At 40.6% G+C, this 27,283-nt stretch overlaps 2 protein-coding genes across 6 annotated transcripts in view; one reads left to right on the top strand and one right to left on the bottom strand.

Moving 5' to 3' along the window:
- The window catches only part of nrg2a (neuregulin 2a), a 78,157-nt gene extending 55,542 nt beyond the window's left edge, over positions 1-22,615 (bottom strand). For 3 of the 5 annotated variants that reach the window (XM_086225632.1, XM_086225634.1, XM_086225633.1), the window contains exon 1: positions 16,325-17,643. In XM_086225632.1, coding sequence (XP_086081758.1) covers positions 16,325-16,733 — 409 coding nt within the window. In that variant the 5' untranslated portion in view covers positions 16,734-17,643. Of the gene's footprint in view, positions 1-16,324; positions 17,644-18,679; positions 18,859-19,868; positions 19,929-20,044; positions 20,123-22,379 lie in introns of those variants that run through there. The other 2 variants (XM_086225637.1, XM_086225636.1) reach the window with 2 other exon arrangements.
- On the top strand, positions 18,823-26,935 carry puraa (purine-rich element binding protein Aa). Its single transcript, XM_086225638.1, has 2 exons — positions 18,823-19,003; positions 22,666-26,935. The coding sequence occupies exon 2, from the start codon at positions 22,746-22,748 to the stop codon at positions 23,601-23,603; it is 858 nt and encodes a 285-aa protein (XP_086081764.1). The 5' UTR covers positions 18,823-19,003; positions 22,666-22,745; the 3' UTR covers positions 23,604-26,935.
- Positions 26,936-27,283: the final 348 nt, after the last annotated feature.

The following is a 27,283-nucleotide window of genomic DNA, read 5'->3' as shown; positions in this document are numbered from 1 at the left end:
AACTTAAACTGATTATCAATCTACCCCCCAACACACGCACACACAATGTCAGGAAATAAAAGATGCGTGCCAATCTAAACTATCATATTTAATGTCAGCAAACCCATTCTTGTAATAGGAAATACTTGTACACATCATTGTTAATGAACCTATCAATTAACTCTTTGTGCATGATTTATATCAACTTTAAACTGCAAAAATGTTTATGTGCGGGAGGCAAACCACATGAAGGTAGTGCTCTTATCAGTAGCCACCCCCCTTCAAAAACATACGCTCATCCGCTCTCTGCTTTGCATTCTTCGCATCGCATCAAATTCCTTTTCACCCTGCACTTGTCCTTTATCTCCAGAATGTGCTTTTAGAGCAGCACAAACATGTCACAATGAGGACACAGTGAGGAGTTTCACACTGAGTGAAGCCAGCGTCTTGGTCAAATCATTTGCATTTCTGTTTTTGCCTTCTGTGAGTATGGGTGGGCTTATCAAGAGCTGTTCTTATCTCTTTGTTTGTTTTTCATCAATGTAGGCTTTTCCTGCAAAACAGGCCACTACGCATGTGTACACTTAGATCATGCTTTGGCGGTGTAAGCCCAGATCAAGGCAGTCTCACATGGAGTGAGCTTGACAAGTGGGCAAGAGAGCGGCCCCTGTTGATGCTGCCAGGATGGCCTCACACTGAGCTCTGGCAAGCTAGACATGCCTAACAGGAAGCCAAGACTGGTTGGGTCATCTCAGAGTGACAAGATGACCGCACAAAGTCTCTCCGCCCTACAAGAAGCAGTTAAATCCATCGCCAAGTACACCACTGACTGACAATCCCAGTACTGAGAAGGAGGTCAAAGCTAGCTAAAGCTGTAACAGTTCTAAACAGGCAAGCCACTGCCAGTGTGAGCAGCTTAGTGATGGAGGAGCAGCACCAAAGCTGGAGCTAAAATCTAATAGTTGAATCTCGGCCAAGAGTGTATTAATTGTTGCACCAAAAAGCCACGAAGTAATGATAGAACACTAAAGCGTGTTGGTGTAAATAAAGATGATGTGCAAAGACAGATTTTGGTCTTTGTACTGTTTTTCATGGTACATTTTATGTTGTTTTGTAATGCTGGCTTGCCCACAGTGCGTTCCTGGCCCATAGCCATTTGCAGTATGATAACTGCCTGCTAGCAAGCCTAATGTCATGGAGACAACAAGGGAATGAAAAGAAACATGCCTAGACAATGCGTAGCAAAAGTACACATCCCAACAGATGTGATGGAGAAAAAGCGGAAATGGGGCTACAGGGCTCACACTACAGGGACTTTATGTAACACTGATCTTACTGGCTTTTACAAGTACAACAGACCTCTTTGAGGAATGTTGCTTTCTCATTTAGGGCAAAAACACCCCCAGAGTTAAGGGGTATCAATATCACAAGGGAGATATATTCCTCTTTTGTCTGCATTTGCTGCAGTGAGGTGATGGTTAGTGTGCTGGTCTGTGGGCCAGCTGGGACACATCTCAGTTCACTCGTGCGCGCACACACACACACACACACACACACACACACACACACACACACACACACACACACAAACACCCGCACATACTAAAGCTTGCTCTTCGCTGCTCACTATCTTTCAACAACAAGCTGAGCAGGGACCAGACGGAAAGAGGTCCTATTTGTGCAGGAAGATAAATACACTTCTGCAGCCAGTCCTGTCCTCTACAGATTAGAGCAACACAATAATGAGCAGGAGCACTGGTGGAAGGGCAGAAGAAAGCAAGGGTAAAGGATAGAGTAACAGCCTACTACCAAAACACACACCCACACACAAATACATGCAGCAGTAATCACAGCCAGACACGAATGTTTTTTATCCTTCATTATAAGAATTAACATTCAATAATTGTGGAAATTGGCTACATTTAGTCTCTTATGCTGTTCTTACATGTGAATTTAACCAGCCAGGTGCGTTGTTTTGATTTCTTATGAATATGAATGAAACCCCAGTGGGGATTTACTATCTATTAAACACTCCAGGATTTACAACTTGATGACGTCATAGTTTTCAGAGAGACAGTGCAGTGAATGTGGGTGTCAAGTATCTGGCCATCTTTTAGTCAGTCTGAATATCCACGTGTATAAATATTCAGGAATGAATGCATGGAGTTGTTGACAAGTAATTCTTCTGTGAGTCAGCCGTGTCGTAATCTTTTATCGGCTTTTCCTCTGAATTGCATTCAGGATGATAAGACTCGATCGCTGACCAAAGAATTAGGCAATTCATCACCTCATCTCCTGTGAGTTCATGTTCCCTCCAAACTGTGGTGAAACAAACCTCTGCCTTCAAGCAGGGGACCCCTTCACTGTTGAGGGAAACATGATTTTCTCTTGGTCCACTTCCAAACACTGTTAACAAGCCATTCCATTCTGTTTAAAGTCTTTTCATGTTAAGACACACATCAATCCACACCTTCAACATACCTGAGGAAACAAACCTTCTCTCAGGATATGTAGTGTGTGTGTGTGTGTGTGTGCGTGTGTATGTGTGTGTGTGTGTGTGGGGTGAACATGGCCGGACACGTCCTTTAAACACACCGGGAGGCGCCCAGCGGGAGTGCCGGCAGCCCCTCTTTTCAACACTTCGGCACGCTGCACACAAAAACAGTTGCCCTTCCCATGGTCCTTTTGTTCCCAAGCGTTTTGTTGAAGTTCCTGTCACGGACACTATCAGCTTTCTCTGGACATTTATAACTGACACTTATATTACACTTTTGGACAAACAGTCACTGTATGGTGTTTTTTCAGGACGACATGGAACTAATCATGCTTAAATCACTGCACGACCGCAGACAAGCTTCTGAGACTAGCCAGCTTACAATTGACGCACGAAAACATGCGTATGCTTGCCGACATAGAATTATAGCAAATGTTCTTTACAGAAATTCAGACAATTATTCAAAGAATAACACACCCATGCACTGGCAAGCATCTACATGGACCTGGGAGGAAACAGAACTTGGATTGCTTGCATTCCTTAAGAAACCCTTCAAAGCTGAGCTCTGTCAACATGATGCAGGAGATTGCGTTGTTGGGATGCAGACAAATGGAGATGGAGGAGACCAGTTTTTGTTTTGCATGATGCAAAAGTTGTAAAGGCACTGCTTTGGGCATATTCAGGGAAACATAGAAACTGATGTCCAGTTTCATGTGCTGGAACTTCATTACAGTGATGTGACCTGAAAAACTAGCTGAACGTCATTCTTTTCAGGTCACTTATTTCCGCCGTCAAAACATAAACTGTAACATAATGAGCTCCAACCTACACATAAACCCAGAGGTTCAATTGGAGAACGCTGCCAAGGCAAAGTAAGCCAATCCTAACGTAACAAAATGCAAATATAACGTTATGTTAAATGGATATGAGGCAATATTACGCGGGTTCCTCCTAAGTTCATGCGGCACCTCCCCAACAACTTCGGTGAATTTTAGCTCCATAGTTTTTTGGTAATCCTCCATGAGACAAGCATATCCCACCAAAATCATCCCCTCCTTGGCAGTGACAACCAGGACAAAATGGCTGCATGAGGAGTGAAGAAGTGGCCTCTGGTGAAAAAAATCCACCAAAGTAAAACAGCAAAATACATTACAAATCCATGCACTCAAGAACAACAGATTAGAGCTGCTCAATTAATCAGAATTTAATACAAATCAGATTATGGTCTACTGCAATTTTCAAAATTGGTGCAATATTTGCTCAAGGCTGATTGTGAGCCAATGCATCATTTTAAATGAAATATTATGGATCTGCACCTGCAAAGATGTCGAACCTGTCACATTCTTAAGAAAAGAAAAACACCTTTGATACATATCCATTCAAAAAAATCCCATCATAAATACTGAAACAACTTTTACTATAAAGATAAACATACTACTGCAAAAATTAAGTTTCCGTCCAGTAATAAAAATCAAATCTCACTTGCCTAAATAAGTAATGCAAATTGTCCAAGTAATCAAAATTTGACCTTTTTTTTCCCCAAATTTTGCAATGGATTCGTTCCTGCATTCTTTAATCCTGATTACTGAAGAAAGAAATTAATACCATGTGGTGTCTTATGCTAAAAGTTTGGTTAGGCTTGCTAAAGAGGAACTGTCACTCTCAGATGATAATTTCCTGTCTCCTGTGATCACTTCCTGTGTGATCCATTAAAAAAAATTCAATCGGCTGTTTCAAACATTTTAGTCTCTTGGGGAAGGCTTTTAAGCCGAAACGCTCTCGCGCCTTAAATAGGAGTCAACTCGTGACTCTATGATTTGATTAGGTTTCAGGAAAAATAATTTTTGGAGGGCAATCATTACCTCACAAAGATTAAGGGATAATAACAACCACTAGTTAATGAGAGGGAACGATCGTGACATTGGTTTAAAAAAAAACTATGTTGAGTTGGATGGTTGGAAAGTTTCAAACTCGCTGCGTTCAGTTATGCAAATTCCCTGACCTGCCCCCAAACCAAGGTGGGCACTCATCTTATTTTTGCTTTGCTCTCCTCGTTATTAGTACGCCCGCTAGAGGGCTTAGCACCTGAATGTAAATATATGCCATTTTGGGAAAATGGGAAACATTTTTTCCTTAGATGACAGTCTCCCTGGAGCCTTTAGTAAATGAATACCAGAGAGAGAGAGTCTGCAGTGAAAAGTTATCTTCAGCGCTGTCCTTCAGTGTCATGCTGCTTCCTGTGAATCTGCCTGACACCTCAGTGAGGAGCCACTGTGAAGAAGCACCCTGAGCTACAAATGAATAACTGATGAGCAGCTTTCATGCACAAACTGTTGCAGCATATCCGTTCTCCAAACGGCATATGCCAAGCAGCGCTGATTTACGCTTTCAAAGCTGACTGACCAAACACACACACACACACACACACACACACACACACACACACACACACACACACACACACACACACACACTCTTCTCCAACACTACCTGCTCCTCACTGAGATATGCTATTCTCTGTTCTAATTTGGACAGAAAAATTTGCCAGCCTATGTTGACATTTCAGGTTAATAATTGATTTGTAATCTTCCTTCTCCCTTCCAGCTAAAATAAGATTCTTCTTCAGGACCATATAAATTCATAGTTTCCCATTAACACTCTTTCTTCAAGAATATTAACGGGAATCCTGAATTGACATTTGTGACGCGTGTGCGTCAGCTTGTCTGTAGCCTTTTATCATCAAGTGAAGAAATCAAGGTCATTTGGCTTTGACACTTCATAATTCCTATCTAATAATGAATTGTGACGTTCCTCAAGTTGAAACTCATGTCCCCCTTCAGGTCCTTAGCTGACATTTGGAATAAGACACATAAATTTGAAATTTGGGTTTGACATTGTACTATAAATAACCTGACGACCTAAAGCTGTTTACACAAACCCTTGATACCCTCTGATTGAAGATCTCAGGCGTCATCCATAAACCAGTTTATGTGATATTATGGAATGTGCTTTCAGTGGCGTTACGCCCACAGCTAGAGAGATCTACATGCAAATGACACAGAAATGTGTGCCCGCCAGCTTCCCCCTCCCCCGTAGGACAGAGCAATGTTAGGTTATTTCAACAACATGCCAAAACAACGTCGATCCCAACAGTAATTTGTTTGATCTTGAAAAGCCAGACAAGGCTGGCATTACAGGTAATTATAATGTTCATAAAAAGTATCCATCAAATATGAAGATAACTCGGTGTCAGTATGAGGTTGCACAGCACAACAGCTAGAATATAGTTTTACATGCTACAATAGTCCATTTATTATCTGAGGGAACCCAGCAGCTTAATCAGATTTCTGATCATTGAAAAATGAGCTTACACAGGTTTTTCAGGGGTTATGCTGTTCTACTCGCTTCGATCTAGAGATGGATTACCAAAATAAATGGGGTTAATAATGGAGCTGCCTATAGATGAAACAAAGCCAAATACATGGAGTAAGGTTAATAGCCTTGAAATAAGTAATTGGCAGCTTCTCTCTACCAAGCATTTGTCTGTTTGACAACATATACGCTGTCGAGGCAGTAAAATGCATTGCAGAGAACCTTTTCAATGCACACTCTATACCAAACCAGACAATAACATTTAATAAAGATATTTTTGCTGTTTGCATTTTTATTTTCTATTCTGGCCCCTGATTTTTGTTTTAATGCTGATACTATATGGGATTTCAAAGGGTTAATTTTGTCAACAACCTTTCATGCTGCGCAAAGAAAAAAAATGCTTTAAATATTTAATTACATGCACCGGCTGCAGCCTGTGAAGGAAGAGTATTGCAGCCCAAGATAGCTGCAAATTACTGAATGATTCAGAAGGCAGGGTAAACTTAAACTGCCTTCACAAAGCAGCAGGATACACGTCGTAAAGAGCAGGCCAGTATAAACACACAGAGAGGCGGCATTATGCTGGAGGGCATATTATAAAAAGCAGGTAAAGTTCCTATTGACAGATCAAGAAAAAATAGGCAAGTGTTGCATTTCACTGTTCTCCTTGTCTTGTGACAATTCAATGTTGACATTTTTCATATTGTGAAGTGTGAAAACTGAAGTAATATCACCGTCTGTAGGGCTGATTATTTGTGTTTTATTTATATCTTAAAGTGGATTAGGCCGCTGACATTTTTCATTCAAACAAATGAATGCTCAGACATTACCACTAGATCTTTCTGTCTGCAGTCCGTAATCGCAAGGGGACGTCATTACAGTTAGTCAGAACAACATATCAGCTTATAGCTCAATGCAATACTCCTAAATACGTGGATTCCCTTCGTGAAAAAAGTAACCACCAAAATGGCAGTTGTTATCCCATACATATCTCCTAGGCTGTGCACTGACTGTGGGCTTTTGAGTGTTTTTGACACAGCTCCAGCTGCAGGGGCAGGGAGTCGAACAACTGCTGACATTCCCAGCGGACTCATCCCTTTCAACTTTTCGGTGTGTCTCTCTGCTCCCTGATCCTGATCATATACTGCCTCATTGTGGTGAAGGCAACATTCTTCAGTGGGTCGAAAATCCACTCCTAATTGCTGGAAAAGCGGGGAGGCAGGCTGTAAACTGTGATCCCACAGGCTAGAGCCAAAATACTGCAATGTTTTCGTGACACTGCTCTTCTGTTTAGTAGCAGCTTATTTGTAAGTTCAGTAAGTTATTCTTTTTCATCTCTAATTATAGTCAGAGCAAGTAAATTTGGTTATTACTGCAAACCGCTCTTTTTTGCTGCTTAGTAACAGCAGCCTGTAAATGAATTAGGGGGGCATATGCAGAATAAACTATGTGAAAGAAATAATATTTTTCTGAGTGGTTCACAGATATCTTAGTTCTGCTACAAGAAAAACGTGTCATTATAGTGTTATTTCAGAGCAATTGCAACTTTAATGCAATGCTTATGCAAATTACTGCAGTTAATCTGAAGATAGAAGTCAGGAGATGAATGTTGGATGTAAAACGTTTGACCTTTTAGATACAATTTAGCAAATATTGCACCTTGTGATGGAAATATATGTAGAGTGGTCATCAAATGTCCTCATAATCATCCGATACTGCAGCTCAACAGAAATTATCAGACAACAAATCAAGAAAAAATAAGGTCATGTTAACATGCTATTTGTTCATTATAATCACATCAATTTTCTCTCTTAAACATGACCCCTGACTGCAGTCCAAATACTCCAGTCTTTAGGTCTTTATGTGTATGTATTCTTAATTCAAACACAGTAAATTAATCAATGAAATATATAAAAACACCCAAATTTGATCCTTTGGGTTATAAATGATAAAAAAAACTGTTTTTCCACCACCAAACTGCTATAAATCTGCATGTTGTCACATCAAGCTGACAAAAAGTATTTATTCCAAATACTCCAAATAGTTTTGCTGTTCCAAAGGCAGCTTTCATCCCTTTTTATGAATTCAAGCCAGAGATTAATGGAGATTATTAGTTGTGACATTATGTACTGACTGTAAAACTAATCTGCATTCACACCACCAACAACCGAGCCAATCCTGCTCTTCTGTGTGACGCCTGATTCAACCAGCTGGTCACAAACGGCAGTGTTACAGAGGCACTGAGGGTGACACATGAATCAATGATTTAAGGAGCAAATAAGTGCTTCTTTCTAAATGCACGTAGCCTGTGTTAGTACGTTAGAGTACAAAGGGCCTCGCGCAGCAAAGCTAGAAGCTGACAAACAAAATATCCACCATGCAATGACGCCAAGTGTTTTTATTGCATTTCTCTTTATTTGCTCTTATTAGAAGCTCATTTAAAAAAAGTGTAAAATGTTCAACATAGCTCGTTTTGTGTGCAGTATATTATAATGTTCATATTTATATCACGGTTACAAATGGTTTGTAAGAAGAAGAATCTCCATCCCTCATCGGGTATTAACGCCATTCTGTAAAAACAATCTCCCTTTGCAACCTCTGTTAACGTGTTCATTTTGTTGGCCAAACCCCTCAAAACATTTCGCAAATGAATTCAATCCCTTCAAAATCTCACTGAAGCAGTTAACAGTTGTGTGGAGCATTAGATTAATTTAATATAAAATGACCGGCTTTAAACTGCATGGCATTTCAAACTTGTCCTCATAGTTCTTATCCAGCTGAACCTCCAGTAAGCCCATTATTTTCCACGAGCCCAGACATAATTCTGTATTATAGCATGGAAATTTATAATCATCCAAAGCATTGCTTTGGTGTGTGTGAAATCAAAGGGCATGTTAAACAGACATTCAAAACTGTAGAAAATGTCTCTCACAGTGGAGTAGTTGAATCACTCATGTAGAACTAAACTGCTAGTACTTAGGTTGTGTGGTGCAGCACATTAGAACAGAATTAGAGAGCGATAACAACTCGGTTCTGTGTGATATCCAGAGCTTTCCTTGCATTACTAATAGCACTGCAGCTAATCAAAGTCTTTTTTTCAACAGTAAATACGTCATTTGTTTTGACAAAACACACTTCAATCGCTTTGTGCTCTTGTTTGTGAGTCTTATGTGTGAGATAAAGTCTGAATTTGAATCTGAATTTTCTGAGAGTAAAATCTTGAAAATCTCCATGCATGCCGTTCCTTTATGGTTTGAGAGGTTTGTGCGTGTTTTCCGACCGCAGGAACGGCCATGAGGAACCTTGTTCAGGCAGCCATCAGGGGAGAAATAAGCACCTACTCAGTACCTACTTCTATTTGACCCTGCAGAGCTGCTTGGTGGGGTTTAATGCTGATTGGTCTGGATTAGATGCACAAGGTGATGAAAATATTTCACAAAATCATCAGTGAGTTATACAACAACAAAAACAGCAAAGCAGACAAGGCCAATTAGGCAGCCGTTCCTGTGAATGTCCGCAGGTTTCTGCAGAGGTAAACCACCTAAAATGAACTCTGGAAGAAAGTAAGAATGAAAGGAACTTTTGAAAGGCTAATATATTCAATACTTTCTCTACTTCTGAAAATCATCTCATGAGTTAAGTCTTTAGGTCTCAATTTTGAATACGACCGTATTTATCTCCCGCACTCATGATCTCATCTGTGACGTTATCACATTCTTGATATATTTGTCAGACATCTGCCTGGAGGAAGGTCTGTGCAGTTTGTCCAGATTTTCACACCAGCAGACATTTGGTATAACCGCCAACACTTACAAACGGCTGCATGACATTTACGTGTGCATGCAAGCTTGGCGATGTATATTTCAGGCTGCCTTTGGCTAACTGGAACACCACAGCAACCCACTGTTACCTGTTACACCTGACCTTGACTTTGATATTACAACAGTTTAATCTTTCTATGAGTCCACATTTCAACATCAATGATGTTCCGTCGACGCAGGAACTACAAGACTACATAAATTTCACACAACAGCTCTTTGACCTCTGTGTGAACTTAACAGGACAGAGGACCGGCTACATGAAATTATTCATATATAAAATGACTTGAATCATCTATGAACTTTAGTGGGTTTTATGGAAAACTCACATATTTGTATCAGCCCTCACGGTGGAAAAACCCATCAAACCAAGTGAACCCTACAAGCCCAGCGCCAGATGACAAACAAATTTAGCAACTAGCAGGCAACTGAAGAACCATCTAGTGGGCTAAAAAACATAATTTTTCACAGTAGTTGAGTGCCAACATGAACAAAAGAGTGTGAATATGTGACCTGCATTCATCACATAGCCAGAAAAATGACTGCTTATGTTGCATCTGCAGGAGATAGAAGGTAGCTGTTTGCATTCCATCATTCACCATCTAGTGTTGCACAACTGCAATTTTCACATCTATTAAATAAGATGAATGACATTGTCGGACTATTAAGTGAAATTAGTGTATGTGCCAGGACGCTTTGAGAGAAAATATTTCCCCACTCAAAATTCAGGCACTCACATATGTACATAATGCACTATATGAAAAATAGTTATTGTGAACCTTTTACCGATGTTGTTCAACTCGTGCGATGACTCCAAGTGATACGTGATGCGTGTCAACTGACCCTCGTCTCCACAACCCTCCTTCCAGGTGAGGAAAGCGAGGATATAAAACAGTCATGTGCCTTCAAAACATATCAAAAGATTATATCTAATGGTTTATGAAGTCCAACGTAATTTTGTTTTTATGGGGCGAAAAATCTCTAGTTGGACTCCGGCTCCTCTCAACCAGGGCTGGTAAAGGTCAGAGGTCGTTTCACTGAATGGAAATTGCTTCAATTATACCACCGTTTAAAAGTAATACAAGTGACTCATCAAAAAAACATAAATTGATTCACTGCATCCTATTGCTCTCTAAGAGGGGAATAAAGCTGCTGCCCTTGATTTAACACTCCCATATATGATGATCTGGATGACTGGCTAACATTTAAGCTATTAACAATTTTGTAAGTAGATAATATATCAGATCTGTGTTTGCTGGAAAATTCCTTAATCCATAATGGCTAAAATAAATAATAATTGCAAATACAAATAACATATCGGATTTAAGCTCCACTGCTTATTCCTTTTCCAACTTAAATGTTCTAGTTGCATTAACACTAATGTTTCTAGTCGCGGAATGTCCTCAAACTTTATGTGCTGAACGTGTTTTTTTTTCTGCTAATTTGTTCTTGCTTGTTTTAAACCAGTGTGTAAAAAAAAACTAAACGAAACATGAATGAACAAACTAAAAATCTAATTTTGCTTCCTTGTGTTGACACCAGAATACAGCACAATGTTTTCATGAGAAATTACTTGCTCATACTTAAACAGTGATTGATTGCTGATTGATTGATTATGAAGATATACTGTCATTGATTGGTCATCATTAAAGTGTCTACAGACTGGAAAACAACGTAAAGTATAAATAATTTATCAAAAGACAATAGAGATGAATTCATGTTGGGCAACTGCAGCAAACTATTTAGGTTAATACATTAATGTGTCACAACAGTGCAAGATAGCTTCACTTACTGTGTATCTCTTCAGCTAAATCCTCTTAACAATACACACCACGACCTTAACCTGATTATTGCACAGATGTGATATCTTCAGCTGCAAGGTCCTTAAATCCAGCTCAGATCATACAAAAATATATTCTAGACAATGAAAATCAAAATCAAAGTGTTTCTGAATTTTTAAATCTAAACATACACAGTTTTTGTAAGCCAAGGCATTACAGTTTAGAGGGAAAGGCTGATAAACACAGAGAGTCAGAGCAGAATGGGAATCTAAATTCATCATTTTTTGTTAAGTATCAACTAAACATGTACAACTCCTCACAGTACTTTAAAGAATTACAACATTAAACACAATTTATGTTGTATACTACATTAATCCTATTTCTATTATATTTGTACCTCCATTGATGTTACCATTGTCAAGTAAGCCTATTACGGTTGATTAGTTGTGCATGTTTATTTCCATGTTTACTGATCACAAGGGCCCATTTGATGCCTCCGCTCACATTTAAATGTCTTAAGGGGTACTGACGCCTGGTGCCTGCACGGCTCCATCACACCACTGAAACTCTCACCACACATCTCCTTCCTGACAGCTGTGCTCTGCAAACAGGTATCAGCTCTCACCTGAAAAAGTGAACCTCCAGTCTACCAGAAAACCCTCTTGTCTGTCACTGCAGAATTGCAGCTTTTGTAGACACAAAAGCTAGAGACCCAAGATACTCACTACATCATAATAATAGCTTGTAAAAATGGTGTCTTTTGAAATGGGGAGCAGAAGTCAGTGATTGTGAGAAAGTGCCTAATAGGACAAGAAAATGAGAGGCCAATTACTGAAAATGGCCATGCCCTTTTTTCATACATCAAGCTGTCTTGTCACAGTGGAGTAGCTAAGATTGGGCGAGGCAGAAATTCTACATAAATGACCCAGTGAACATACAAAAAAATCCCCTTAAAACACTTCACTTGAAACAAATCCAGGCTTCCAGCTGGTCAGTCTCATCAGCCGGGACAAGGGATACTCCAAGAGTGATAGTCCAAAACATTTCAATCATTTTTATCCAAACAAACATCCTGTGCATAATCTCAGTGTTGGAATACAGTAAATAACCACCATTTTCACGATCAACGACTACTGGCTAAATTGCCCTTCAGTGTAATATTAGGGAATATTGGTTGACCTGCAGATGCATGTGGACTCATGCTGCTGTCTGACAAACATATGAGGTAGGAGGAAAGCCCAGAAGCCATCAGCCGCTGTCATTCATGTTCTATGTAGAGCTTTTCTGAGGAACCCTCTCAATTCACAGAAAAATGCATAGCTCTGGGCAAAATCCTGCCCGTCTACCACCTCAGTCCAGCAGCTGCGACCTACATGCAGTTAGACTTCACACTGACAGATTAGTGATCGTGTCCAGTCACAACATCATCTGTTACATTTATTTACTTCAGAGAAATATATGGGTTTAATAAGCAATACATAAAATAGCCCCACCAGTAAGAATGGGTTACGCATTCGTTAATTACAAGTGTTTGAAGGTGGTTTCAGGGCAACGTATTCCTCCTAGATGATGAGAACCCTTTTCTGTGCAGATAGTTGTCCTGATTCAGTGCTCTTACCTGTCTGCGCACACCCACATACACACATGCACACGCTTTTATGTAGGTCTCCTCCATGGGGTCTACGGATAGACAAAAAGCAGCGGGCCGCACTTACTACATTAGTGTCATTATGCAGCAGACTTCTGATTTAGGCTGAGCCATGAGGGACCACAACACTAGTGTTAAACTAAATAATATGAGCTAAACGGCTGCATCAGACTGCATTATATATGAAAAAATGTCCACTATTATGAGGGAGGAACATCCTCAGTTATAGCTGTCATAATTTTTTGTCTCTGCAAAATAGCATCTTTCAGGACAATCAACTGTATAATAACATTATTCAAATAATTACAAGCAAGCTTTGATAATATCTTATCATATAAAGGACTCACTTGATTTAACTTGTGGCTAATGGAAGAATCTGCCTGACAATTAACCTCTTCTTTAAAAAGGTATGCAAAGCAACCTTGGAAGACCAGGAAATACCTGCTGCAGTGTGTATGTTAAAATATGTCTACTATGTGTATTGTACACGCCGTATATACTTTTGTGGCACAATAATATAAGAGACGAGGTCACCGTGCCAGTCAGATCATCCACTTGATATACTGGAGGCCAATATGAAAGACTTGAAGGAACTTCAGCTAAGCCTGAGTTTGCATGTTTGAAATGTGTATCAGAGGAAAAATGTTTCTCGTAGTTTTCATTACTTCCTCAGAAGGAATCAAGAGATGCCAGCTGACTGAGGACGGGCTGCAGCTGGTGTGCATTAAAGGTAGCCTGTATTTCAGGCAGTCTTTAGGAACAACAACTACGTCAAACTGAGAGCTGTACAGTGTGTGCACTGAGTCCCGTGGTTTACACACTGGGGACCTTTTGTACCTCTGCACCAGAGGGAGTTAAGTTGATGATGAGGGCTAAGTGGGCTCAATATCTGGGTCTAGACAATGCTCCAAGAAATGGCGGCCAATAATTAAGAAGTTATAATAAACCTATTATCCAGAAAACAATGAGCAGAACCTTGTTGATCATGAATCCCTAATGAGGGAGGGAGCTCAGTGGGAAAGGAGGATGTCAAGGGACTGCCTGTTTTTAAGGAACAACTATGGCAAGACTGCGGAGGAAAGCAGAGTTGAGATCAGTTGCACTGAGTGAGATGCCCTCTGTTACACTAGCTACACAAGCTATGATGCTAGAACAAAAAAAAAAAAAAAAAGAGTTCTGCAGGGGCCCAGGGGAACTCTCGTGGTTACAGTGAGGTGTTGATGCCAGTTTGATCACAATACTGATAAAGGCTGTGTATCCTTCAAAACATTCTTAATACCAATACTGTGATACCAGTTTCTGAACAACATTTTTTCCCAATACCCAATTTAATCTATTTTAAACATAGAAACTGTGTTAAACCTTAAGCTGTAATTTTCAGCTACTTGGCTTTTTCACACATCTAGAACAGCACCATAACTTTAAAATAATAATCAACCCATCAATCTGTGATTTTACTCAATGTGTGTTATTTCTGTAAAGTTTCATCACGTTGTCATTGGTCCACTTCAAGCAGTTTTGCACCATAAAAATAAACCAACAATTGTAGATTTTACTTCTTAAGTACTGAAATGTACTGAATGACAAGGCATCTTTTGATAGGCCATAGTATTAAAGCAATTCTGGCAGTGCCATAAAAGTTTCGATGTTCAATACTCAGCCAGCATAAGGTCAATCTTGTTATCTCTCTAATGAAGAGATGAGTTAAAAAGCCAGAGTGGCAAAATCAAGAAGAGAGGGGGAACCATTTGTCTCAAAAACACGGGGCAAGAGGTTTTATAAATCTAAAAAGGCAGATAAGTACAAGTTAAAATCTATGTATAATATGATAAATATAGTGATAAATATTGTAAATTTATCATATATGTGATATAATTTGAGACACACAAGACATTCAAAGTATCAGAGAAGTGTGGTGTCACATTTTGAATTTGTGTTGCAGGCTGACCGCCATGTGAGATTAGTAGTAGGCACAAGTATGGTCCCAGTTACACTCTGGACACTGACTTTACTTTATAAATCAAGCAGAGGAAATTTTACCCCGCATGATCCAGAGCATGAAACACACTTTCTGTGGCATTAGAGTTACTCACAAGTGACCACTATAAATCTGGTAAACCATGATTACCGTTACTGACTATGCTCAGTTTATAAACAAAATTGTGTGTCGGTGCATGTGAGTGAATGCATTTCTGTGTTGTCTATACTGCACCAACACCAGTGCAACAGTATGCTGCATTGTACTTAATCAATAGGTTGTTTAACCTACACAAAATGAAATCTCAAAGTGGAATCTCACAAGAAGCCATGACAGAAAGACAGAGAGACAGACAGAGAGAGAGAGAGAGAGAGAGAGAGAGAGAGAGAGATGACATCATAGCACAGAGACAATATCTTCAGTGAGAATGAATGAATGTAATATAAAGCCTAATTACACGTCATTTTCCTGCTGTGGTTTTAGAATGACACCTACAAAGGCCACATCTGCTGACCATCCCTAAACTACCAGAATGTAAAAAGTGTTGGTAGTAAAGTTGATCATTGATATTTCTAACTCCATATAGTCTGCATAAGGACTACAACACTCTTCCTGCAATGAAGATGGTAGCTATGTGAGCATACAGACTATGCCAAAGAGTGGGGTATTAAAGCATTAAAGCAGGGCGTGATCCTAAATATAGCATACAAAGCATTTTGCTTAGGGCAACCACACGTGATACCGGTGTACAGGCCGCTGTCCCTGGTCCTGAAACTGAAGCAGGACCGTGAAATGGATGTGTTCATGAGCTCATATAAGAAGCCTCAAGAGTTTGGAGAAACAGAAATCAGAATATAAAGTCTGGACAGAAAAAGATGCATCAGAATGTGTCGAAAACTAGAATGCGGGTTTGCAGCATGCAGATAGTTAGATACACACAAACTGCAATTCCTCACAAGCAACAGTGCGAGGCGCATGTCTGATGCAGCTCAGTGGAGAGAGAATGGGAGAGAGAAAGAGAGTTTGATTGATCATGTGGGCTATGGGAGCCTGCGAGAGTTGTCGAAAATTGCTGCATAGACGCCCCTTAGGCACATATCTGGTACCCACCGACTCCAAACCATGTTGTAGCCATAAGAACCCCAATTCGCCAGAGTGGCTGGTAGCAAAAGCCCAACACCAGCAGGGGCTATTACCACACCGTTCATTCTTCCGGGTTGGACTTCACCGGTAATCCACAATACATTCACTTACCGCAGTCCTCACACAAGATCTTCCCTACATCCTTTTTTAGGTTCTTTCCACTCGTGTCCAGGGGTGCAAATGATGCCTTGAAAACCAACGGCTCGTCAGTGGGGTCCATGAAAAAAATGTACTTGTGGTTCTTCTTCACTTTGGTGCACGGAGCCTCAGATCCAAATTCCCCCACGGTGACGAGCTGTTCTCGCTCCAGACCCCCGCTGTTTAGGGGCCACACATCCAGCACTTTGACATTCACACGGTACGGCTCCGCGGATACGTTCACAGGCGTAGACTGCACCTTGCCCTCGATCACCACGGCAGATTTGTAAGCCTGGTCCTGCAGGGAATTCAAACTCGGGGAGTAGCAGGCGAATGAGACCCCGATGACCAGCATGGATAAAGGTACTGAATCAAGCCTCATGCCGCCTGCTTTGGCTCGGTGGTCGCTGGTCGCGTTGCGGCAGGGCTCTCTGGGCTGCGGGGCGATGGCGATGGAGCTGGGTTGAATGAAGAGACAGCAAGTGGGCTCCAGTAGCACGGCAGCGCGGCAGACCTTGCATAAGTGTCCATGCCATCGGGATCCGCTGCTTTTTCGAGTAATTTTCACTGGGTAAACAGCAGCTTTGAAACGGAGAGACCGCGGGAGGATGCTGGCCTTCTAATCCAGTCACTGCTCTCTGCTAATAATAAGGCATCGCAGACAGGCTAAGCGAGGAATTGGCGGATTCTCCCCCTCCAGAAGATGCCCCCTATGCTGCCATAGTAGCCTTGACTGCAAGACGACGCCACTCTTATCTTTGCCCAAATATTGCAGTGGGCTACCGCTATTTTCTGTAGCACCTGCAGCGGAGGGAAAAGACGCAAAAATGCTGCAGTGAACCACAAGTTTGGTAGTCCGGTCGCAAAACATAAGCCACGTTTCATTCCACAAAATAAAACATTATCTGGTCGGCTGCTAAAACGCTTAAACGCCGCCTTCCACCGCGGCTCTCTCTCCGCCTCCCCCACTAGCCACAGACGGAGAGAAAATAAAGCCGATCGCCAAGGGGCTCCGTCAACAAAAACGCAGGATTGGAGCACTGAGATGCAGGCAAGCGATGGACCGCAGGGTCGATCTCCTCACTCCCAAACCCAGTTACTGTACGTCAATCACTCCATGGTGTTTTTATCGGTGATCACACGTTAGAACGAAACAAACACAATCCCACATCCATGATCGACTGTCCCTCCTATAAAAATCGCATCTTACTGTAGCCAAGGCATGACTCCAAAAGATAAAATGGGTTCACATGGGGGGAAAAAATGCAGCCGTATCGTCCGGTGGGCCGAGAGAAATCATATGGCTGCGATGACTAAGGCTGCGAAAGCATTTCAGCGTCTTCAAGAGACTGTTTTGAATGAGTTTTGCGTCTCATCCCATTAAGTCATGCCCTGCATTCAGGTCACATTCAATGCTCTGCCTTAAAAAAAAACTGATATTGAAGCACTGCATTAACAGCTGGAAAAAGCTGCAATATTAGAGAAACAAAGCAGGGAACTGTAATGATTCCATAGAAAGAGATGATTAACGTTGCTGCTTTAATTGTAATCAAATGATGCCCCAAGGTACAGAGGATGAATATGAATGTTTGGTAATGTTTCGGTCAAGTTATGATTATAATGGCAAATAGAATGCGGATACAGGATGTTGTGCTGATATTATTCACAAAGAGCGACACCTGCTGACCAACAGTGGATTTATGAGCAGTTTGACATGCAGTAAAGCCTGCTGTAAATCAAATAGCAACAGAAAAGCTGGGCAACGTTTGGATCCTGTCCAATAAAATATGCTGGACTGAAGAAAAAGAAAGAATCACAGTGGCAGTGGACTTATGTTGTTTAGGGCGAGAAACTGGTTGACACCCCGGGAATATCAATCAAACAAATGTCTTTAGATGCTTCCACACCAAATATGCTGCACATTTGACATTTATGTTGTTTTGTCTTTTTGTTTGTTTGTTTGTTTTTTCAGACCAGACACACATGGGACTGCTCTCCTTGGTTCTGAAGGCTGACTAACTCCTCAGAGTCCCTCAAATCGCTTCATATTGGTGTCAGATATGTACGTAATTTACTATTGTGTGTGTATGTGTAAAATAACTGCAGTATCAATGACTGAAATAGCAACAGAAGAGTAATACTGGCAGTCATGAAAACATGATATAACAACATAAACACAGTATTTGGCCACACTTCTTCCATGAATGACTCCAACATGCTGATTACTATAAGCTGCCAAATGAAATTAAAAAATAAAATAGTCACAATATGAGTCGGTTACACATGTGGCACCGTGCTGAGTGTGTATTTGCATTTTTAGACACTAACCTACATTACTGTTGCCCCCAATGTTGCACTGCAAGGAGTCACTACTGCAATTCCTCAATTTCACCAAGAGGAGGCGCACTGAGCTCCCACAGTGCGTGTTGACATCAGAGGTGAGGCGTGCAGCGTTGAGCCTGTGCGTGTGTCCCTCTCCGTGCCACGACTCGCCGTTTCTGGTCCATCTTATGAAGCAAGCAGAAGCGGTCGGCCGTGTTGTCAGAAAGGCCCAAGACCATATTCACATGTGTCGTATAACGTCTTGTCTCGTCATCCGCGGCACGCCGTCGAGGCTGTAAGGTGCACCGCCTGCACACCGAGCGGGCTAAGGTAGGTGGTGGGATCCGGCTCGGTGAAGGGAATGACGCTTCATGTACATGTCATTGGGAATGGAAGTGTCCTGCCGCGTTGAAGTGTCCTAACATGCACCCGAGCATATGTCATCATCGCACTGCAGAGTTTACAGAAGCATAAGAGCAAACGGCCGTGCGTCTGATCTAAAATAATGCCGGGGGTGCGTTTGGATCGGCGCCACGGCATTCCTGTGCCAGGATGTAGGGCAAAACTTTGTGCGATGATCAGCTGCTGCTGCCTTTTTCAAACTACGACACCTGATTCATGCTGGAGTCTGCGTTTGGGTGCATTTACATCTGAATCTGCTAATTAGTACTCATTATTTAAAAATTGACAATAAAATAGGCTAAATACCAACTATAGGCTACTGGTAATTCATACATTTGACCGTTTGTTTTCTGGCCTGTTCAAGTGATGAATCATTTCCCAGGGAGTGGTTTTAATCACCTACATTAGACCAGAAAAAAAAGGCTATAACGTGAACTGTGTTAAATCACGGTGAAATTTGGAATTAGAAAGCAGTATTACATTTTTAATGGGGGGCCACACAGGCTGTAAGAGATGCAATACGACATTTTATTCGCGGTACTTGCTGTTCTGCAAGAATGACTTGAGACTTCATGTTGAAGTCAATATAACGCACCCCAACATTGGGATTCGTCTTTATCATATGCTGCGTTAAAAAACAAAGACAGTATCCCTCAAATGTGATACAATAAGGTCAGATTTGCTTTCATTAAAAAATATAAGGTTATATTTGCTTTCCTATTAAAAAAAAACAACACAATAAAAAATGTGAAACTTAAACGAGTACATCATGATAAGGTGAGGATGAACTCACCAGCACGGATGGCCAAAGCGTATGCATAGGGGCCTGTACGGGCCTTCATCCTGCTGGTCCCTGAACGGTGCAAGGTAAGCGGTATAAATGGGAATTTATTTGTGATATATTTAGTTGGTTTTAATTCTTTAAAGGTTGTGGGGACTCTGGTTTATTTCAATTTAATTAAGGCTTACCTTTGTAGGCCTCAAAGACCCCAGACATGAGTGGATTTCATGTTATTTGTTGTGCAGCTGATCAGGAGGCCTGGCGACCTGGAGACACAGAAGAGAGCGATATTATAATAGCATATAATGATTTTAGGTAACCAATCCAAACGTGGACAAAGGATGAATCACAGGGTCACAAATGTAGGGAAATCAGCTTAACCTAGGAGCCACACGGCCCACATGCTCACCTCCCACACATGAGAGCAGCGGCGGAAATAATTGAGGCTGATTTTATTTTGAAGTTCAGATCTTCAACAAATGAAAGTCCCCGTGTATATTTTTGTTTTTGTTATTATATGCTGTAGTATTTCCTCTAATAAATGACTTGAATAAATTAACTTTTTAACTGCATTTTAAACAGGCCTATATGACTATATCATACCGTTTGCCCTAATAATTACGACCGTAATATTTTTTTCACCTCCTACTTTTTTTCTGTATGCATACTGAACGTGATCGATTGTCGATTTTATTTATTTATAATTATTATTATATTCAGGATATGTCACTATATTGGGATTTTTTTATTATTATTTACAAAGGTCAATCAGAATTTGAATTTATACAAATGCGAATCAACTTTTTCCATCCAAGTACCGCGAATGATGAGTCTTTGCCTTGAGAAATTATTTTTCTCTTTAACATTATAGGCTTCTTTTATGTAGCGACAAATATTAATGTAAACACATAAGAAGCGTTGTCGTTGTAAGTTAAAACTTATTTTTTTTAAAAACAAAAAGATTTTATTGAAAAATTGAAAATAGTTGAAAAAGGGATAAGGACGTTTCTCATACGCTTACCAAGTCTGGGAGATAAATTTGTCTTTTTATGTGGAATTTTTTTTCATCAGGAACCCAAAAAAGTTTACACAAGCAAAACTGATCAGAAATATATTTATGTAATTACCCTTGAGTCCATGATCTACTTTATCAACATTTTTCTAAGTTTTAAAAAATGCTCAGAGCTGCGCCATTCAGATGAATAATGGTAAGCTACATAACGAATAATGACTAAAGTGCATTGAGAATAAGAATTTGACATTTTTATGCCTTACCAGCAATTATTGGAATTAATATACAATATAAATTAGATTTTTTTTCCAAGTTCAGGTTTTCACATGCAAAAAATATATACAGGTATTCAATTTTCCATATAGAAAATTATTTTTTAAAATATAAAATAAAAACCGTCTTGTATCTTTTCAAGTATCAAAGTTGTCCATTGTAGTTAAACCACACATAGTTTACGAGTGGTAATAAATTTGACCATAGCAAAATGGTAGATACGAAATTCAGCAAAAAATAAAATAGACAGTAGTGACACGTCAAGTTCGAAGTTTGAGATATTACTTTTTGCAGGTGAAGGAGGAGAGAGGTGAATTATCCTACTAGATAACATACATACAGGATTATAGGCCAGTGGGTTGTTTACCTTGTTTAAACGGAGATGCAATGGGACAAACATTCTGGGTTTTACAAGCGGGTTTTTAATAAACTACTATACGTTCCTAGGAGTTTCTGAGCATGACTTGCTATACAATACACGGCTTTATGAATGAGGAGCTCCAGCGCCTCCACAGCATCCCAACTCTCTGACTCACATCTGCAGCATCGGTTACAGACATGAGTGAATATATCCTGACGGAGACGTGGGTTTAATTAATAACTCAGTCTAGTCAAAATAACTTGACGTGAGAGGCCATTAATCCTGCTCGACGTGTTGTGTCCCCCGTGAGGGCGCACGCAGACGGGCAGCACAGTAAGTGGTTTGAAAAGTTTCTCGTGTGTTCCATTTGAAATTATTTTTTCTAAGCTCAAAGCAGCTCTACTTTCATAATTAACCTGCTCCTTTAAAGCTCGGAGACGTATGATAATTCTAAAAAGGATGGACTGACCACCATTTAATCTTCAAACCTGCAGGCTGTGTGACAACATAAATGTCAGTGTGAACCAGTGATTTTATTTTATTTTTTCAAAATAAAGAAATCCTATCTAAACTTATTTATACGACCTATTTCAGTTGTGCGCCTTCTTATGTAGTTCAAATTAATTATCGAGTGATACAGTCACATTTCATTGTATTTATTCTTGAGAAGTGATAAGGGTTGAGTTGGAACTACGTAAACCAGGGCTATACAGGGCTAATTAACTTTGGGCTAACAGTCTTGGTTTCCTATGCTAGCATTAATCGAATTGTGTTGCTGCCACCTTCTACAAAGACAAATGCTTAAATGCTATTAAAATTGTAATAAAAAATACTGACTTTTAGGACTGTCTCCGAGTGCACGGCAAAGTGTACTTACTGGCTGGACCCACCTCTCAGTAGTGAAACCAATTCATTTATCGTCTGCTGCAACCTAAATTAAGCTAATTTAGGCCTACAACAAGCTTTAGTCCCACTTAAAAACGAGGAAAAACTATTAATTTTGAAGGTAGCGAAACTAAGGTAAAACGAGGCTTAATAAGAAACATCTCCTTCTTAAAACCGCTGGTTTTGTTTTCAAGTTAAATTCTTATTTTACCTTCTGTCTCCACTGTAGTAATCACCCCCCCCCCCCCCCCTCGCTTTTTTAATACCTCTCTGTGTAGATCTCGCGAGAGCTCCGGCGTTCGCTGTGACTGGCCGTGGCTTTGCAGTAGACAGAGGGAGAAGGCAGGCAGGCAGCATCATGGCGGACAGAGACAGTGGAAGTGAGCAGGGAGGAGCAGCCACGGGCCCAGGCTTCGGTTCCATGCACCTAGCGACAGGAGGGGCGGGCTCGGCTTCCGGGCTACAGCATGAGACACAAGAGCTGGCGTCGAAGCGGGTTGACATCCAAAACAAACGCTTCTATTTGGATGTTAAGCAGAACGCGAAAGGCCGCTTCTTAAAGATAGCAGAAGTCGGGGCCGGTGGAAACAAGAGCCGCCTCACACTCTCCATGTCCGTGGCGGTCGAGTTCCGTGACTACTTGGGGGACTTCATCGAACATTACGCCCAGTTGGGTCCGAGCAACCCGGGAATGGTTCAAGACGAGCCCAGGCGAGCACTCAAAAGCGAGTTCTTAGTCCGGGAAAATCGGAAATACTACATGGATCTGAAAGAGAATCAAAGGGGACGGTTCCTGAGGATTCGACAGACCGTTAACCGGGGGCCCGGTTTGGGATCCACACAAGGCCAGACGATTGCTCTTCCTGCCCAGGGACTTATTGAGTTTCGTGACGCTTTGGCTAAACTTATTGACGATTACGGCGTGGAGGACGAACCTGCAGAGTTGCCCGAAGGGTCGTCATTGACTGTGGACAACAAACGCTTTTTCTTCGACGTCGGATCCAATAAGTATGGGGTGTTCATGAGGGTCAGCGAGGTGAAGCCAACGTACCGCAACTCAATCACGGTACCCTACAAAGTGTGGTCCAAATTTGGGAATACTTTCTGTAAATATGCCGAGGAAATGAAGAAGATCCAGGAGAAACAGCGGGAGAAAAGGGCATGCGAGCTGCAGCAACAAGAGGAGATGCAGGCAGATGATGGAGACGAGGATTGATATAGAGAGCAAAAAACATGCAAGAATAATGAAAATAACGAGAAGTATAATTAAAAACTCTACTGTATAAAGAAAGAAATCTAAAGATTTAACTGTAATGGTTTAACTCCAAGGGAGCATCACCCACAGTATAAGAAACCTCTACAACCTGACAGTTACGACATGTTGTCACTCATCGCTGGATGTTACCCCACTTATCCACCATTAATACAGTAACAGGCTGCTAAACAAAGTAATAACATTATATTTGAACATTGTTTCCTACTTGACAAACAATATTGAACTGAGTGTTTATTTCCCTTATTAACAGAAAACTTTTGTACCACTTAAAGCTATTGTAAAAAAAAAAAAGTGTTTGCAATGTTCAAATGGAATTATTGCCGAGTTCTGATGGGGAAAAAAAAAAAAAACCTTTCCTTTTCATGTGAGCTAATGACTTCAGCACAAATCAGATATTTTAATTTTTAAACCAAAATTCAAAAACTTTATAAAAGGTTGTCACATGTACTTGCCATTCTATTTACCTTTACCTGTGAGTAGAGATGTGTTTACACACAATTCATATGAGGGCTAGGCCTCCTTTGGAAACTGGGTAGATGTCATGCAGTATAAAAGGAACATATAGGCATTTTCATGAAATGAAAGAAGTGCTCTATCTGCTGTGCAATATGCATTGCATAGAAATCAAATATATATATTGAACTGGTCAATGGATATTGACACGATGACCTTTTTGCCAGAGGCATTCAAAGAAATATTATTATTGTAAATTTTGTTTCAGTTGAAATCGTTGCCATGCAGATGGATATATTATAGACTACCTTTGTGTCTCGTCGTTGATGCAATGTGTTCATTTTAAAGGTACTAAAAGTGTATTTGATACATGAAATGCAGTGACAACATGTAGCAAATGGCCTGAATTGCAGAGAACAAGACAAACACCCTTCACATGCTGTGTTGATTGGCGTAGTGGACTGCAGAGCATTATCAGTTAGAACATTGGAGACATATTGTGACCTTTTTCCATTTTGAAAAGTCCAAATGGTGCCAAGGAGTGCTGTTGCTGCATGTTAATCTGCACTAAGATAGATTTCGTTGGTCTCCCAAAATATTGGCTCAAGGACCCTTCCATATTTATCTTTATCTGCCTATATTGTACGAATCTCACGTTTGAGTACTGAGTGATTTCCATCCAAAGGCTTGGTGTAGTTGTAGTGGAAGTTGAACTGTAATCAAAATCTCACCATCACACTCTAAGGAGGGCCAGTAAGGACGGGGCACGCCTGGATGAGCCATGGAGCAGACGGTTCAACCCACCTGTCGGTGACACTCCGGCATCACCACGGCTGTGCCCGTCCCTACCAGCTTCAGACCTGACGGTGTAAAGTTTAGTGGCGCTACTTTGGATACATAGCTCCACTTCAGATTTGTAGGTCCAAACATCTACCTGGGGGTGATGAGATTCTGTTTTGGTCTAATTGTAAATATTTGGGCTGCCACACGGAAAACAACTGGCTCTGATCCAGTTCTGTCGCATCTCATAGATGTGTGATAGCAGTTTTATAAACTCTTTGTCAGTAAACTCCAGAGAAACTGGCAACAATCAGATAATGTCAGATTTACCTCAGCATTGGGTTAAATGATTGCTCCCATGTTTAGATTGACTGGAAACCAGCAAACTAGACTGTCCTTGACCACCTATTTTTGGAGCCTATGGTATAGCCTAAATGACACCGTATTGGGAGCGTCCTCTTCAGCATATAAACAACCTGGTGCCTTACACACTCCGCATGCTTACACGCTGGCCTGGTGCTTTGGATCGCAGTTTGGCTTCTTTTTGATAATCGTTTCCTCTTTCTTCCATTTCTGTGTCTCAGCCCCTTTGTGTGCTAGCGCACGACTCGTGGTGCTAAAAGGGTTTGTTGTTTCAAACTCTTGAGGAAAACTAGAAGCAGAATTAGTAACTTTGTTCTGCTACCTTCCTTCTTCCCTTAACTCCATTGCCGCTATCATTCCCCAGCCATCCAGGTATCGGCCTACATGTAAACATGGAAGGGGGTGGTCACCTAGATGCAAGACCATGCAGAAGAGTTGGCTCTTCACTAGCCAAGCACATTAGCAGGGAGAGCTGGGGCTGATTGGAACATCGGTAGTGGCCTGAGATGATTATACATTGTTGTTGACAAGCTTCCTGAACTCCCCAAACCCCCCAACCCCCACCCTTTGAAATGCTTGTTCTATGGCTTGGGTAGTTATATGTATGTTGTAAGTCGCTCAATTAATGGGGAGTAGCAAGCATGTCTTTTTATTTTGTTTTACCTTTTCAGCGTTATTCCACATTATTTGTAATTTTGGAATGTTCTCGCCCACAAAAAAAATATCTATTTTTTATGTGCAACATTTCATTACTGTGTGCAATATCGTATGTGCCAATGGTGGCAATATATGTATATCAATTAAATATATGATTACTATTTGAAAGCATGTGGCTGAATTCCATGTTTATTCCTCATGAAGGAGTTGTATGCCTTTATTTGCACTCAAAGCTCCATCCTGGAGGAAAATATACAGTAGTAAACCAAGGTCTTAGCAGTCGGTTGGTCCAGGAGTTCACCTAAGTACTTTAACTTGAAACAGAACAATGCCACTGCTGGGGTCCCTTACTTTTGGGAAGGGGTAAACTTGGCTTATGGGTTGTTGAGGGTAGAATATAAACACATGATTGCGTGTTTGTGAAAAAGAAAGTGTTAAAAACAGTGAAATCTCCATTTTAGCTTTAAGCTAAGAAACGGTGCTTCAGTCCAATCCTCATTAAGGTGTATGGTGAACTGTCGTCAGTGGTTGTCGTGTGTAGCACTTTGCTTTCCCAGGTTAATGAAACGCCTGACCAATACTTGTTTAAAATGATCTCAACAAAGAATGTCATTCTCTCTCCTCTATGTTGCCTCTTTTTTGTTTAAAGGAGGGTATTTGATTTGCTCATTTGGTTTTTGATGCATTAAATATAACTTATGTATATTTGACAAATTTTAAAAATGAATTTAATTTTACCCATGAGGGAAAAATCTATATTCAAGATGTTTGTGTTTTTCATGTTTTGTTTCTTGTTGGAAAAAGAAAAACTTCCCAAAATGTCTATGACTATTCACTGATGAAAAAAGTATGTTTGATTTTGATGTAGTGTTGTCCACACTGTCTGACTCTACATTTGCAACGATACTAATTACTAAAGCTTAATTTTACAGCCTTCAAAATGCAAACTTTGCGATGACAAATACCTGATGACTCGTGTCCTCTAAGAGATTTCTGCATTAGTACTGTATGTGTAATACCAGGCTGTAAAATAAAGCATTACTTTGTTCTCTAATCCTCCCGATGATGCAACTTGTGATCATTCCTGTGCTCTTTTGTGAGCTCTGCTGCTCTTTTAACGAATCAGAATTTGCTGATCAAGAACAACCGTGTGTGTTGTAGTTTTGGGTTTGTTTGGAAATGACATCTTCTGCTCGTTTGTATTGGGTGATGGCCGTGTTGCTACAGCAACTGAGACGAAAAAGAAAACCTGTAAGCAGGTCACAAAGTTATATAGGTTACTTATTAATACTTTTGTTAAGTTTAAATACTTTCTATTTATAAGTTTGATATATTTTTACCTTTTGCGAGATAGACAGAGATCTGGT

This window comes from Aulostomus chinensis, chromosome 15 (genome assembly GCF_037954235.1).
Source record: "Aulostomus chinensis isolate RoL2024-O1b breed Wild chromosome 15, RoL_Achi_v1.0, whole genome shotgun sequence".
Taxonomy (NCBI): domain Eukaryota; kingdom Metazoa; phylum Chordata; class Actinopteri; order Syngnathiformes; family Aulostomidae; genus Aulostomus; species Aulostomus chinensis.
The sequence above is the reverse complement of the archived record's forward strand: the minus strand, read 5'-3'. Positions and strand labels throughout refer to the sequence as shown.